General features: G+C 53.2%; 8 protein-coding genes across 9 annotated transcripts; 2 read left to right on the forward strand and 6 right to left on the reverse strand.

Annotated features, from left to right (window-relative positions):
- Positions 1–67: 67 nt before the first annotated feature.
- Positions 68–712, reverse strand: DIA4_1 (Serine--tRNA ligase, mitochondrial; the record flags this gene model as incomplete). The annotated part of the gene is made up of 1 exon (XM_066118092.1): positions 68–712. One exon carries the CDS (start codon positions 710–712, stop codon positions 68–70), a length of 645 nt encoding a protein of 214 aa, XP_065976691.1.
- A 16-nt stretch (positions 713–728) lies between these two features.
- On the reverse strand, positions 729–1,616 carry DIA4_2 (Serine--tRNA ligase, mitochondrial; the record flags this gene model as incomplete). Its single annotated transcript, XM_007809971.2, has 1 exon — positions 729–1,616. The coding sequence occupies one exon, from the start codon at positions 1,614–1,616 to the stop codon at positions 729–731; it is 888 nt and encodes a 295-aa protein (XP_007808162.2).
- A 193-nt stretch (positions 1,617–1,809) lies between these two features.
- On the reverse strand, positions 1,810–3,826 carry J3458_004231 (uncharacterized protein). Its single transcript, XM_007809970.2, has 2 exons — positions 3,322–3,826; positions 1,810–3,267 (listed from the first exon to the last, which is right to left on the reverse strand). Exons 1-2 carry the CDS (start codon positions 3,732–3,734, stop codon positions 2,019–2,021), a joined length of 1,662 nt encoding a protein of 553 aa, XP_007808161.2. The 5' UTR covers positions 3,735–3,826; the 3' UTR covers positions 1,810–2,018.
- A 287-nt stretch (positions 3,827–4,113) lies between these two features.
- J3458_004232 (uncharacterized protein) lies at positions 4,114–6,069 on the forward strand (the record flags this gene model as incomplete). The annotated part of the gene is made up of 4 exons (XM_066118093.1): positions 4,114–4,127; positions 4,180–4,316; positions 4,384–5,793; positions 5,879–6,069. The coding sequence occupies 4 exons, from the start codon at positions 4,114–4,116 to the stop codon at positions 6,067–6,069; spliced, it is 1,752 nt and encodes a 583-aa protein (XP_065976692.1).
- Positions 6,070–6,163: 94 nt separating this feature from the next.
- Positions 6,164–6,523, forward strand: J3458_004233 (uncharacterized protein; the record flags this gene model as incomplete). The annotated part of the gene is made up of 1 exon (XM_066118094.1): positions 6,164–6,523. One exon carries the CDS (start codon positions 6,164–6,166, stop codon positions 6,521–6,523), a length of 360 nt encoding a protein of 119 aa, XP_065976693.1.
- A 914-nt stretch (positions 6,524–7,437) lies between these two features.
- Positions 7,438–9,394, reverse strand: PCF11_1 (mRNA 3' end processing factor). Its single transcript, XM_066118095.1, has one exon. The coding sequence runs from the start codon at positions 9,275–9,277 to the stop codon at positions 7,622–7,624; it is 1,656 nt and encodes a 551-aa protein (XP_065976694.1). The 5' UTR covers positions 9,278–9,394; the 3' UTR covers positions 7,438–7,621.
- A 297-nt stretch (positions 9,395–9,691) lies between these two features.
- PCF11_2 (mRNA 3' end processing factor) lies at positions 9,692–12,963 on the reverse strand. 2 transcript variants are annotated; one of them, XM_066118096.1, is made up of 5 exons: positions 12,178–12,963; positions 11,654–12,112; positions 10,766–11,592; positions 10,502–10,697; positions 9,692–10,442 (listed from the first exon to the last, which is right to left on the reverse strand). In XM_066118096.1, exons 1-5 carry the CDS (start codon positions 12,334–12,336, stop codon positions 10,062–10,064), a joined length of 2,022 nt encoding a protein of 673 aa, XP_065976695.1. In that variant the 5' UTR covers positions 12,337–12,963; the 3' UTR covers positions 9,692–10,061. The 2 variants fall into 2 exon arrangements, with proteins under 2 accessions (XP_065976695.1, XP_065976696.1); XM_066118097.1 differs by having other exon boundaries at positions 11,654–12,963.
- Positions 12,964–13,108: 145 nt separating this feature from the next.
- J3458_004236 (uncharacterized protein) lies at positions 13,109–15,044 on the reverse strand. Its single transcript, XM_007809967.2, has 2 exons — positions 14,407–15,044; positions 13,109–14,336 (listed from the first exon to the last, which is right to left on the reverse strand). The coding sequence occupies exon 2, from the start codon at positions 14,304–14,306 to the stop codon at positions 13,461–13,463; it is 846 nt and encodes a 281-aa protein (XP_007808158.2). The 5' UTR covers positions 14,307–14,336; positions 14,407–15,044; the 3' UTR covers positions 13,109–13,460.
- Positions 15,045–15,329: the final 285 nt, after the last annotated feature.

Raw genomic sequence — 15,329 nt, forward strand, 5'->3', positions numbered from 1 at the left:
TGCGTGGTGAGAGCGCTTTTTCTTTTCTTTGATACAAATGCTAGTTGTACAATCTTTACGCCATGTCCTACGCCTCTTCAACATGCCCGTCCTTCTGCTTGAACGTCACCTCGTGCGCATTCCTCCTCTTGCCCACCCTCCCCATGCGCTCCAGCCCGTCCATCCACGGCCGCAGCGCCTCGGGGATGGCCACGGTGCCCGTCTCCTCGTCCCAGCCGTTCTCCAACAGCGCCGCCATGACACGCGGCACCGCAAGCGCCGTCCCGTTGCACGTCCACGGGAAGCTGATCTTGCCGTCGACCCGCGTGCGCGTCGCCAGCCGCCTCGTCTGGTAGTCGGTACACGTGCTGGCCGACGTCAGCTCGCCCCAGCCGTTGTTGATGGACTGTCTGCTGGGGAACCAGGCCTCTATGTCTACTTTGCGCGAGGCCGAGGCGCCCAGGTCCGCAGTCGGCATCGACAAGACGCGGCAGTAGAGCCCCAGCGACTGCAGAATCTCCGTCTGGATGTCGAGCATCTCTTCGTACACGTCCTGCACGTCGTCCTGGCCGGGGCTCGTCCACGCAAACATTTCCACCTTGGTGAATTCGTGTACGCGGTAGAGACCCTTGGTGTCGGCGCCGCGGGCGCCTGCCTCGGCGCGGTAACACCGGGACACGGCGACGCGCTTCATCGGCAGGTCCTCCGGGTCAATGGTGGTGTTGGCCTTCATCCCGGCGAGGGAGATTTCAGACGTTCCGGCGAGGCACATTTCGGGCACGCCGCGGATCCGCATCGGCCTTGGACTGCGCAATGGCGTACACCTGCTGCTCGCCGTGCTGGTCGCGCGGCTGGAAACCACACGCCGCTCCGATGTGGCTGTATACCATTGTCGGCGGCGACACCTGGGTCCAGCCATACCTGGTGGCGACGGCGAGCGCATACTGCACGAGGGCTTGTTCGAGCTGGGCGGCCTCGCCGACGAGGTAATACCATCCCCAGCCGGACGCTGTGGCCGCGCCTGAGAAATCAAACAGTCCCAGCTCCGAGCCGACATGCACGTGCGACCGCCAGACTTTGTTCTCGGGCGAGTTGTCAAAGGCCGTCGGCGGGTCGTTGATGTAGCTCAGGAGAACGGCCTCGTCCCCGCGAGGAGTGTCGTGGCTCGTCAGGTTCGGAATCTCCAGCGCGAGAGCCTCCATCTCGGCGACAGCCTCAGCCTCGCCCTTCTCGATGACGGCTAGTTCACCCTTCAGCTTCCTCGCCTCGTCCTGCACTTGCTCCCGGCTCATCTCCCGAATATCCTCGACATCATCGTCTCCGCTGCTCGTGGCCGGATTCGCGAGGAATTTCCTCAGTAAATTTGATCTCTCGCGGAGGGCGCGCCCCTGTCTCTGCAAGACTTGCCATTCGGAATGTAGTTCCAGGATCCTGGCGGGGTATGTTGCTTGATTTCTGTAGTTTCGCTCCAGGCATGTGAGCTCATATAGCTCTGGGTTTTGACGAATGTGCTTGATGTCGATGATGGGCTTTGGCGCTATAGGCGGCCGTCTGTTGTCTGCAAATGAGCGCGCAGAGAAGGCTCGCGTTTGAAGCTTGAGACCCCAACAGCGTAGACATGTCAGTGCCCGATTCATGGTCTTGGATTGGTGATGCTATGAGCTTGAGCTCATGCTCATTGCAACCCTGAGGAGGGTGTTGTTGAGTGAGCTCGAGCTAAGGTGAAGCAGCTCTGCAGCTTGTGGGGGGGGGGGGGGGGGGGGGGGGGTGGGGTCGGTCTAATGCAATTAGCCGAAATGGGGGACGCCACCAGCATAAAATGTAGGCTGCTAGCTACTAGTACTACATTCCAACTGGGCAAACTGATGGACTTGTCAGAGCATGCTTGTTCATTTATTAAAGCAGGCTTGCCGATACATATTCATGTACACTTCATGCGTTTAAATCAAGTGGTATCTTCTGAATGTACACCTTCACCCTCGCCTACTGCCCACATGACCTCGTCTCACCTCTTCTTACCTCGCCTCATATCACTTCTGCTACAAGGCACCCCAAACGCCGAGGGTCCAGTTTGTGTGATGGCCTCCACTTCCTCTGATGGTTCCCATACTTTGCCGCTGCTGGTTCTTGAAATCTACATCACACGGACGAGATGCTCCGTTTGCGCCTTGCTGCAACCACAGCTCCCTGTCTATAGTGGCCAAGGCGGGAATTTTCAACTGACACATCAAGCTGGCGCCAGCCCAAGCTCCCAACGAGTGAATTGCTCGCAGCTGACCCTGCACCTGGGGCCGTATCGGCCTATTGCGTAGAATCTTGGCCTCGACTTGGTCTTCTTGGGAATCTGTAGTTCCTGACTCGGACCGCAATCCGTCAGAATCGTCACCGCCGGATTCTGACGTCCCAACAGATGAGATGCTTGACCTTTGGAGGCTAGCCTTGCGTTGGGCTCTGCGGCCGTTTCGCAAGGCCTCGACGCCTTTGCCAAACACAGGCTCCCAACCCCTTCGTTCGACAATACTCGTAACCTCGTCGACGATTCTCTCCTTTACACCCAGTATATTCGAACAGCCCCCAGTGAAAATGATTCGAGACATGCAGACTGCCCTGACGTCAAGAGGCAGCTGAAGCAGATGTTGATATACAAGTAGGTGGAGGGGCAGTTCGTGGTCATCAAAGGTGGTTCGATCTGCTGAAGGGTCGAAAAAAGTATCGTCGCATACATCAGCAAGCTTGTTGAAGGGTATGTGGATAGTCGAGGGAGGGTTTGTTGACCGAAGTGGCACCTCGGCTATGCCGCTCGGTTGATTTGACTCTCCTTCGCTTTCGTCCTGCTCCTCCACTGTGTCCAACTGCGTGGACTGTCTCTGAGACGACTTGAAGGCCGAAGGTCGACACCACATTAGTCGACACAATATTTCCTCGCATTCTTCAAAAGAAACGGCTCTGTCTTCTGATTCGTCGTCTCCGGCAGAAGGGATCAAGGCATGAAGCAGTTTGTATAGCGCATCATGAAGACTCCTGCCACCCCTGACAGTCCTCGAGCTTTTTACTTCCCTGTATTCGTAAACACTGGTTACGGCAGTTTCCTTCCAGCCCATGTCCACTATCAATGCTGACCGTACACCAGCTCCCACAGCTACCATTGTGGGAGCCGACATAAGAGAGATTATTGGGGTTTGGAAGTTGGTGAATAGAGTGTCTAATACAGAAGATAGAAGAGGAAGTGGAACAGCCGAATCCAGGACAAGGCCAAGTCGTCTAGGCCTAGAGTCAATGAGTAGAAACCTAGTTACACGCAATGAGCACTTGTTCGATGGCGATGTCATCACTGCACGCTACCTTGTAAATGCTTCTCGTAACAGTCTGTCTAGCTTATCTTGAAACAAGCCCAAGTCGAAATCGCGCACGTCATAACGCCATATTTCGTAATCGGCGGCCCATTTCCTTGAAGGTCCCGAAGCTGGTTCTTGCCAGGCTCGAAAATCACCAACTCGCCGTTGCTGACCTGGTCCACATGACAGGCAGGCTTTAGGCAAGGAGTCACCTGCAAAGCCAGCTCGAACATAACGCGAACCAATCTCGACAAGTACAAAATCGTCCTCTGCACGGATCGTTGATGGCGACCCAAATGAGGATGTGACGGTCCTTGGCGGGGTGTGAGGTGTTGATGTACTGGCCGGAGCTTGTGATGTCCCTGACCTTATCGTGGCCACACTCCTGTGCGCAAGCGTCGTGCTTGCACCAGAAGACATGGCCGGGGATGCAGGTCAATTTTCAAAAAAGAATTCGAATTCGACTCGGTGCTGAAAGACGGCCAAGTTCATCGCCAAAAGTGCGGACCAACCAGCGCCGGCTCAGACGATATGCACTTAGTGAATAATGTGGTACTCCGTACTGGGGTACGGAGCACCTAAGCGGGCTGCATTGACAGACAGACCCCTGATGCTTCCTGCCGCCTTTGCGGCCTCTGGGGTCGGCCTATCAAACGTCGTCGTACCGACAAAGTCAACAACGGCAGGCGTCGCTCAGGCGACATGGGGCATTTAGTTCATCAATCACCTCGACCGTCAATCGATCTTCAGCTGCAGCCTCGCAATCAAGTGTCAATTTTGGGAACAATGCCGGCCTGGAATGGGCATCAAAGGGTATGCGATACCCCTCAATCCTATATTCCTGCTCGTAGCTAACTGGCTGAAGCATTTACAAAGAGCTCGGTCCGGGCAAGCGGATCTCGCTCTCCAAGCTTGCCGCTGATAGCTTGGAGTCGGCAAATCGACCGTATCGAATTGCTATCGACTTTGCAATATGGCACTTTCAGACACAGGCTGCACAAGGTCTGCATATCCGCGTCGTTACACATAGTCTGGCATAGTCATGGTCCATCATACTGACCCTATCCAGGCGGTACTAATCCGGCGTTGAGGACTCTGTTCTATCGCCTAGTTCGACTCCTCGGGACCCCAATACAACCAATCTTTGTGTTTGATGGGTCAAATAAGCCCGTATTTAAACGAAACAAGCGATCAGGACGAGGCGACGGCGCTACAGCGGCTGCGGCCAAACACCTCATACGATTATTCGGATTTCCTACCCATGATGCCCCCGGCGAAGGAGAAGCGGAATGTGCCCTCCTCCAGCAACACGGAGTAGTCGATGCTGTTCTTAGCGAAGATGTTGATACCATAATGTTTGGATGCACCAAAACGCTCCGCAATTGGTCATCTGAGGGGAGAACTTCCACAGCACCAACCCACGTTTCTCTATATGACGTTGATGAGATGGCATTGGGAGACCTAGGTCTTGATCGCGAGGGCATGGTGTTGGTTGCATTGATGAGCGGAGGTGACTATCTTCCGGACGGAATACCCGGTTGTGGTGTAAAGGTAGCCTGCGAGGCGGCCAAAGCTGGCTTTGGAAAATCAGTTTGCCGCCTAAAGGTATCTGATACAGACGGTATACAAGCATGGCGAAATTCTCTACGGCATGAATTACAAACCAACGAAAAAGGCTATTTTAAAACGAAACACAAAGCGTTGAAGATACCACAAGACTTCCCCAACATCGAAGTTCTGCGCTACTACACCCATCCAATAGTGTCTCCCGAATCCAATATTGAGGCTATTCGTCAAATGATGGAACAAAAGCACGTACTTCATCTAACCGCATTGCGCGAGTTTACGCGAGAGACTTTCGACTGGGACTACCGCATAGGGGCTGTAAAGTTTATTCGAGTTCTGGGACAGGCAATGCTTGTTCGCAACTTGGCCAATTCCCAAATCGCCGCCCAGCATGTTAAACGCATTTCTGGGCGACGAACACACTTTAGCACAGATGCTACACCCGAACTACGGTTGGCGTTTATCCCTGAGGAAGTTGTTCCCATTGATTTGGCGAAGGAGGTTGACGAAACTGTCAATTCTGGCAGAATGGGATTGGCGCTGAACAGCGACGAGGAGTTTGGCACTCCTGAAGGCATCTCTACCGTTGACGCACCAAAAATGTTTGACACTTCCAAACCCGATCTCGCCTGGGTGCTGGAAGGTTTGGTGAAAAATTCTGCCCCTGGCGTTTTCCAAGAATGGCAATTGAAAGAACAGGCCAAGGCTGTCCGACGATCTCCTACAAAGACAAGGAAAAAAACTAGCGCAACCAAAGCTCTCAAAGGCTCTGATATGCCTCGAGGCTCACTTGACAAGTATTTCACAGCCACAAAGACAGCCCTTGCTAGCAACCAGGGCTCCTCCAAAGCTCCTGAGCCAAGCTCATCGCTCTTGAAGAGCCTTGCGCGTCCCAAAGCCACACCGAGCATAAGTAAGCAATCCTCGTCCTCGCCTACGAGGAGTCCGAAACCAACGGCAACCATTGAAGTAATCGACAGCTCACCAATCATGCCTAGATCCCCCAGGAGGCAACCAGACGCGATCTATATTTCATCAAGTCCCCCAGCGCCGGCATCTAGTTCTCCTACCACATCTCCTTCCCTGTCAGGTTCAGTTTACAGCGCGGCTTCCAAACTCCAACAGTCTAGAGAGGTTCCCGAGTCAATACGCTCGATTCTTCAGGCGAGCGATTGCTCTAAGAGCCTGAGAAATCCACTACAACGGCAAAGACAACATCAGGAGCCCAATATGAGCAGCTCGACGTTGAAGCAATCTTCTATGGAACTTTTTCTCAGTAATCCATGAGTAAAGCCACCAAAAAGCGAGCAATACTGACGGACAAGGAAGGGGAAGGGGGGACAAATTACGACTCGGACTTGGAATCAATATCAGCGCTAGCACGGTCCGTCTCACCTGTTCAGCAAGTCTCGGATGAGGAGACGGCTGCAGTTAGCCAGGGGTGTTCGTCTTCTAGGGAACCAGGGTCATCACCAAAGAAGAAGCTTTTTAGGGCAAGGGCTTCAGGTTCCGGCTTTTTCGAGGAAGTCGAATTGGATGAAGAAGAGCGTAATATGGAATTAAATACGAATCTCAGCAGAAGAAAAGCTGCCGTTAGGTGGAGTGACGTGTCAATCATTGATTTAACAGCCACCGACGGCTAGCAGGCATATACCCTGGGTTTATAGTTGTATAAATAAATTCATGGGGGATCATGTACGATGATGTTACAGAACATAGACCAGAGACCATGTGGCTCTATACGGCTCCTATCGCTATTTCTTTTACTGCATAATGCATGTTTTCTGCGTTGGTGTACTGGATACCTTGTTTTTGCGGTCAAACCATTCTCTGCCAAGAGAGTATATTCAGCGTGTGCAGTATCCCTGCTTTGTCGAGTGGATCGTGATGTCGAGACACGACGGCGCGGAGAGGCGTCTGTTACATACTCTCTCGCATCGGCGCAGTCGGCGCTCCATGGTATTTGCTGCTTATCAGTCCGCAGGTTTTATGTTACAGGATGACAGTTGCTTCAGGACGTCGAAGGTTGCCACCCCTGCCAAATGATTTGTAGCCGCCTTTGGGGTGGATATCAATGGGAAAACAGCTGTTGGCAGCTTTCACCATGGCGCATTGACTGTTGAATTCGAAGAAAGGGAGAGGAGCGAGGCTACACGCTGACTTGTTTAAGCTGCTATCTCATCGGTGGGGGTTTTCAGGTGATTGACATTTGCGTGGCTTGTATCATTCCACCGAAGGCAAAATGGCCTTGAGCCAGCTCTTCAGCCTGCCTGGCAGGGGCTGACGAGACAGAATAGCCATCTGCTTGATCGCTTCCTATTACGGGCCAAGAATGGGCGGGGGACGGCTGGTATTGGTACCGTGCTAAATTTGGTGACTGGTAATGTCGAGGACACTCGCCTACTCTGTACTGAGGAACGAGGATGAATAACAAGGCAGACGAGGGCTCAACGAGGCTCTCTGGAGAAAGTGACGATTGGGAAGGGGCTTGGGGGACTCGTGACGCGGGTTCACGGCTTGTTGAGTGCTTTACCGTATGATGTAGACAATTCGTCCATGTGTATTTACTTTTTTGTCTTGACCCCTTCTTCCTGTAGAATACATTGCACGCCCGACATGTCGTGATCCGATGTCCCGTATTTTCCAAACACAGTAGCCCAACGCTATGCACACGTCACTATGCCGAGTGATCCAGAAACCTATGGTATGCTATCCCGTTTTATGCACAACGACCAACCTACTCAGTCTTCTCCCATCACCAAATCAGGGTCAACCTCGGTGCCCAGGTGTCTCTCCTCGAGGAACCTCCGGCCGATGAGCTCGTCTGGGAAATAGGTCTGGCGAACCTTGCCATCGCGGTAATTGGGAGGATACTTGTACTCGGCGCCGTATCCCATGTCCCGCATAAGTCGCGTGGGCGCGTTCCGCAAGTGCAGCGGCACGGGGAGACTGGCAACACCCGGCTCGCGCAATGCCGCGTAGGCATTATTCAGCGCCCGGTATGCACGCGTGCTCTTTGGCGCCAGGGACAGCGCAATGGCGCAGTGCGCCAGCGGGATCCTAGCCTCCGGCATGCCGATTTGCTGTGTGGCCGTGAATGTCGCCGTCGCGAGGGGCAGGAGGGTGTTGTCTGCCAGACCGACGTCTTCCGAGGCAATGACGACCATGCGGCGGGCGATGAAGAGGGGGTCTTCGCCGGATTGTAGCATTCTCGCCAGGTAATACAATGCTGCGTCGGCATCGTTGCCCCGTACCGACTTGTGAAAGGCCGAGATGGAATCGTAATGCTGGTCGCCTCCCCTGTCGTACACGAGCGTCTTGGTCAGCGACGACTTGATGTCTTCCTTGGTGATGCCCTCGCGCGTCGTCAGCGACAGCGCCACCTCCAGCAGGTTCAGCGCTGTTCTCGCATCTCCGTCGCTGAACCTGGCCAAGTAGCCCATCATTTCCTCGTCTATCAGCGGCGTTGGCGGGTAGACCGCTTCCTCCGCCGCTCTGGCTCTCTTCAGAATACCCATAATGTCTTCTACCGTGAGCGACCGAAGTGTAAATGTCCGGCACCGGGATAACAGCGCGCTGGCGACTTTGAACGACGGGTTTTCCGTAGTCGCCCCTATTAGGGTGACCGTCCCTGCCTCGACCGGCTTGAGAAACACATCTTGCTGCGCCTTGTTGAAACGATGTATCTCGTCGCAGAATATGATTGTCCTGCGGCCCGTGAGACTCAGTTCACTGGCGGCTTCCTGGAAGAGCTTCTTGCACTCGGACACGCCCGTGCTCGTGGCGTTGAGCTCGACGAACCGACTCCCGACCATGTGGGCTATACATCTCGCGATGGTGGTCTTGCCAGTGCCCGACGCGCCCCAGAGTATCATTGACGGAACACGGTTTGTCTCTATGAGGCCTCGTAGTACGCCGTTGGGCCCTACAAGATCCTGGCCGCACACATCGTCGAGCGTCGTGGGTCGCATCCTCTCGGCCAGAGGGGCTGAGCGTTGCGTCTTGGCCCTCTTTGCAGCCTGCCCGTCTTCCCCATGTCCGTTTACCACGCCATTTTCCTTGGTCTTCTGGTCGGCAGCTGAGGGGCCGGAACCCTCGTTCTCAGCACCGGGTCCTTCCTCGAAGCTACGCTTCTTCCCAATGACGGGTGAGAACGTCCCGTTCACAAGGGGGGCCAATGCCTTGCCATCGGAGTGTATTCGTTTCGGTGCGGGCGTCGAAAAGAAGCTCGACGCACTGCGCTTCTGCTGGGAGGGGGTATGAGAAGTGCCGCTTTGCTGCGACGTAGGTGGCGAAGGGTCCTTGTCGGCGATGAAGCTTGTGCAGCCAGAGTCGATGTGGCTGTTGATTTCGGACGATTTGACGGGTTTGTTGCATATGGGACAGTCGACTGCCATGGTCCATAGGCTCTGGTTCGAGCGGTATGGGCTGATGCGGTGCTGATATGCTTGGTGGCAATGGTCTGGTGTAGTTGGTTTGCAGATTTATTTGGACAAAAAGCGCGAAGACGCGACGTCAATCGCACATGCGAGTTTAAGTGCTGTGACGCGCTGTCCGGTGACCTGGTGGTGCTCAGCTACAAGGGACATAGTTACATACATTAGCGGGGCCAGGGTTATCACATTGGGCATGCAACATCAAACAAGACTCGAGGCACAATCCTATTATTATCATCATTACGATTATTATTTTATCAACTTTTTTTTTTCTTCAATCTGCATTTCTGATGCGGATGCTCATGGAGTAGCCGTGGCTAAGAACCATCTCGGCATCCAGTACGACTCTCCTAACCCGTACATGCCACCACAAATCGACCTCTTATCATTGTGTGGTAAGATTCCATGTGCCCAGGCATCCAGGTACGCAAAGCCTCCAAGCTGCACAGCGGATGAGATAAAACTGGGTTGTATTTCCAAAGTCGGAATCTGTAAGAGTATGCTACTACCCATCGCCTCCCGTTGTCAACCCATGCATCACTACCGCCTCCCAAAACGTATGGTCGTCAGCCCTGTCAAGTTAAAACTTGTGGCATAAAACTCCATCAAGTACACCCAAAACGCCGTATCTCATGCATGCTAGTCGTACTACAGCTTCCTCCACGCAACTAATCACTCAGTGGCCTCGATATTCCCGCGAGAATTGCCTCCTGCCCATAGATTCTATATACACTATTCGCTGGCTTTACATTGCCGTTTTCAAAGTCCGAATTTTCGGTGACGAAATGGTGTTTTCGGCCTTCCTCTTGCCCAAAACAGGCTCGGGTGTTCGCCGGGAGGGACCAGGAGTGCCTTCGCGATCTCTCGTGGCTTCAGCGTGGCACGACGCATGGTATGCTCGGTTGCCCACGAGGACCGCGTCCAGCCAGACCCATTCTTGGGCCGTGTCGAGCCACTTATTTTCGAACCGCTCCTGGCAGATTGGGCATACATTGTTGATGCCGCTGGCAGGATCCGGCACGGGGATATACTTGGGTCCCTTGTTCGCTTCTGATGCTTGCCCAGCACCGTCGTCAGGTGCTGGGATGTGGTCCGAGTCTACTGCCTCGCGAGAGCGAAGCCAATCCTAGATTCGTCTTAGTAATTTCCATCGCAACATCACTCGAGCTATTCCTTCAAACATACCTGATAATCCACGTACCAACTTCGGTGCGTGCCCCTCTTCTCGGCTTCTGTTGTTCTCTGGTGAACACGAAAATGCCAGTCCATGTGAGCCATCTTCTTCCGCTTTCCCTCCTCATCGGTCCTGAATCGTCGTCCGCATTGCGAGCAAGGCGGACCGAGATTATCGTAGAGAGCAGCAATAGCACCGGGGCGGAATCTATAGTTTGTTAGATGTCATGGGATGCAAAAAGAGGGGGGAATTGTGCCATTGCAGGAACTACGTACTGTTGTTTTAATGACGTCGAGTCCAGGACAGAGCCATTGAGACCATCAAGTCCCTGTTGGCTGGCTGCTGCCTTTGCCGAAGCCAATATGCTGGAAATGTTCGGAGGTAATATTGACGGAGGCGGCGGCGGAGGAGGAGGCGTGGCGACAACTGGTGCACCACTACTTGGAGGTGTAGCAGACGGTATCATACCCGCTTGACGAAGCTGTTCCAGCAAGGACATCGGATTCTGAGGAGGAGGCTTCGGTGTTTCTGCATGGGTCAGAGGCGGCGATCGAATGGGAGCATTAGGAAATGGGGGCGTAGGAGTGGCATTCTGTGATACTGCCGCCTGCCTAGCCATTAGTGCTGCCATTGCTCCTGGTCCCAGGAGAGAATCGAGCGTTACTTGAGGCTTCTTCTCAGGCACCGAGGCTGGGACTGGAGTTACAGGCGCAGGATGAGAAGGTGGGTGGCTTTGAGGGGGCACATACCCAGGAACTGGCGTCGAGTTCTGGGATGGCGTTGCCTTCATCGTCACGGCAGCAAGTTCAGTTACTTTGTTTTTAATAAGCTCCAGCTGATCAGGTGGCAAACTAGTATTGCGCACAACGCCTTGAAGATCGAGCAGGGCTTTTAGTCTGTTTTGAACACTATTATCATTTGGGTTCTGTGCGAACTCTGCCCTCATGGCAACAATCAAATTCTGAATGTCATTGCTCAACGTTTCTACACTTATTCCAGCCAGTGTCCCCGCCCCTACAGACCCATATGGTCCGGAAAGGGGCGGTTGGAAAGAGGCCGGTATAGAGCCATGTGGTTGAGGAGTTGAGGAGCTTGGGGGGAACTAGACAGTGCATAGTCAGTAACAAATAGTTTGTGTAGAATGGAGGCAGAAGGCTACTTACCTGCTGGTGTTGGCCAGGGTATGGCGCCTCGCCGGGTCTGCCGCCATTGGGATAGCCATATTGCTGCGGAGGATACGGGCCAGCCGGACCCCCAGGTTGCCCTCGCATGCCCGGAGGCGTAGGAGTATTCCGGTGAGGTATCATAGCAGAGCGCGGTCGCCCAGGGATGGCTCCCGGCTGCGGCATCGTCGCAGCTCTAGCCTTCATTAGGGCATTCTCTATTGGTCGAACCAGTTCATGCGAGAAGACAGGGCGCGTATCCATAGATCCAGGAACAGGATCCTTCCAAGTCTTGAGCATTTCTTCCATCTTCCTCCGTACGTTGTTATCGACAACGGCGTATGATTCCATAAATGTTTTGAATAGATTCCGACCAAAGTACAATGTGTATGGCGTGCCGACATTCTTCACAATAGAGTCGAGCACGTAGAGGGCGGGCAATTTTTTCGTCGGGGGTGCCTAACGGTGGGTTAGTTATACAATTCAACACGGCACGTCGTTTGATTCATGTGTAGATTTGTTACCTTCAAAATATGTTGCTGAAGAACCTCGGCAATGGCCAGGGCGTGTTCCGTATTCTCTCTCGCAATCACGGTCAAGTTGCTAATCTCGAACCTCATGTTGGAAGAGAGATCTTCCAGAGCATGGCGGTAGTCCTCCGCAACCTCGACGGCCTCCGACATGACTGAAGCTGAATTGAAGAGATCTTAACTAATTACCAACTGTTCTTCACCCTTTATCTGCCTATTGGTGCAATCAAACTGGACCGTGGCAATGTCGTTCTCAGACCTGGACCAAGCCGCCGTACCGCGCAGCGTACTTGGACCCAGGGATAGGAAACAAAAGACAGGGCAAGGAACCAAGCACGGGGGAATATTTCTAAGATGGTAAAGTTTATATCCAGAGATTCCCTCCTGGGTGCATCCACCCTTGCCAACAACACTCGGTCGCCTGCCTGACCTGGTGCGACCTTTCAAGTACCACAGACAGATATATCGCAATCGGGCATACTTCAGAGGATGCTAAACACTGCAAGTGCCTCCCTAAGGAGAGATTTTACTGACAGAATTTGTATCCAGGACCTTCAGAATCGTTTGTTGCTCATGCAGCGGTCCAAGACGAACGGCAAGTAGTTGTCTGGAGAATCGCGGTAGTGGACGGGCGAAGTGCAGCCACGGGACAATCAGGCAAAATCAGTTACAGGGTGCGCTAAGCAGAATATGGAGACGTATGTCGTTATTTAAGGGTGCCAACGGGTCGCTTTGTCCACACGCATGGCGAGGTCGATTTGTGTTGAAGTTGAGGATAGCTTGTTCAAGGGCAGTTCAATTGAAACAAAGGGCTTTTGGTCGTCGCCCTTTTGGCCATGAGGCACGGGTCACGTGTCACGGCGTCGAGCCAAATCAGTTTAGGCTCAATGGCGCAGAACCGGACGTCAGTCATACAACCAGGCTTCTTCACTCGTGCGCCATCATCCACCTTGTTTGATTTGAGGAGCAAACACAAGATGACAACAAAGGACATCAAGGCTTGGACGACCATCAACTAATCAGGAGTCACGTTCACCTTGGGCCACACTTGTCCTCTTCTTTACAGGTCACAGGGAAGATTTTTCTATGTTGCAATTACTCGTCTATATCTAGCTTGCAGAAAACAATGGGGAAACAAATAACTAGCCAGACTCCTGAGAGTCTGGGGTATAGTGCTTCAAAGAGAAACGACAAATGAACCAAAGGCTAGTTAGTGACGCCTCCAACGCCAATTCTGACGTCCTTTGTCTTAGTGTACAAAGGCACTCATTCAATCCTCAGAAGCGATTCAAGTCGGGATCGGAATATCGACTGCTGCTCCCAGAGTTTGTGTTCAAGTTGATCGGGTGCATGGCTGTGTCAGGTCGTTGAATCCCAGGGGCGACGGGACTAAATCGAGCCTTTTCACCGAGACCGCTTTCAACATCGACGACGGGGCCGCTGATGGCAGGCCGGGCGGACCCCTTTTTCTTAACCATATTCGTGGCCTTATCCCAGTAGCTGCTGGCCACGGTTTTTGCGTCTTGTTTTTCGCAACCGGACATGGAACCGGAGGCGTAGTCTGGTAGAGAATGTCGACGGCCTCTGGCCAGGGCGCCGTTGGCACGGACATCGCGAGAGGTAATGCCTTGTTTTCCATTTCGCCACACAAAGGAGCACACAATGTTCAGAACGCCAAAGATGAAGGCAAGAACGCCAGCCGCAAGGGTAAGCTTGACAAGAGGGGGCGCGAGTTTCTCGGCATCCTGGGCCGGCCTGTTGAGGTTACCGAAGATGTTGCACCCCAGCAGGAGCATAATACCTCCCAGCCATGCTACGCCGTGCATGTCGGACAGGACTGGCCAAGATGATAGGAAGTAACCTTTAATTGATTTCAACACGGGGAACTCGGACAGAAGGAGGATGAAGCAGATGATGGAGTTGAAGAAGAGTGAGGCGCACTCAAACGCAAAGTAGGCACGGGATTTTTCCACGTTGAGGATAAAAACCCAGTACGCTACACCCATTGTGGCGAGAGTGACGACGGTGCAAAGGCGAAGGATTTGCAGAACAATCATTCCCACGGCGTTGTCGCCCGCGTCGGCGGCGGCAGGGCAGAAGATTTTGACGATTCTGGACCACATTTTGGCTGGCCTTGGATCAGAAGTACGATGCTATGTGGAAAAGGACGTAAGCAAAAGTAAACCTCGACTCAATGTGGCTTGAGAAGCGGTTAGTCCATACAGTCTTATGAAATATTATTTCGCAATACTAAGGAGGAAATGAGACGACAAGTCTGGCCGAGGCTGCAAAGATGTGTGTGCCTACACGGTAGGTCGAAAGGACATGTAGTTTGCAGCAAAATTAGGAACCGATATGGCAATGCAGTAAAATTCGAAATTCGGAGGAACCAGCCTCGTGGTGGTGTCTAGACACGGGAAATGAGGATGAGGTATAAGGAATGGCGCAAAAAGGGCGTTCGGGAAGATGGTGAAGAATAAGGAATGCGTAAGGATGAAATATCAAAACTCAACAAAGGAGAAAGGAAAAGTGATAATTGTTCACTAGCGAGGCACCATTGTCTAGGATGTTCAATAGAGAAGAGAGGGCGAAAGTGAACAGAGAATCAGGTCCAGCTGCGTCTTTAATAAGTCAGAGCCTCGCACAACCATGAACAGTCACAGAACAATCATGCGGCATCAGCATTCAGGGACAAGAGCAAACCACCAACGGAATTCTCCTTGTCCCCCCATGTCAGAAAACCGTGTTTGATGGAGAAGCGCAAACGATATCTCACGGCGGTTTTGCGAGATGGGCATCATTGGCGTGGTCAGGGACCTCACCAGCGCTCCCCGGCGCAGGACCTGCAGATTTCAGGCTCATGAGATCCAACCATCCAAAGGCCAGGAGCAAGCCGTATGAACGGCGGGAGGCGGAGCATGGTCAGCATCATGTTTCATGGTCGACGGGATGGGTCGCCATGGAGCAAGAGGCCAAAAAGTATCACGGCGGGCAGGCTTGCGTTGGCAGCTGCGGGAAGACAACAACTTGGGTTCTGCTGGTTCAGAGAGTGAAGAGCGCTATGGACGGGATCCAATGAATCACATGTAGAGTCAAAGGACAAAGAATGCATCAGACATCAGACGCCGGCGCATAGTTTCAACGTC

Source organism: Metarhizium acridum, assembly GCF_019434415.1.
Source record: "Metarhizium acridum strain ARSEF 324 chromosome Unknown scaffold_29, whole genome shotgun sequence".
NCBI lineage: Eukaryota > Fungi > Ascomycota > Sordariomycetes > Hypocreales > Clavicipitaceae > Metarhizium > Metarhizium acridum.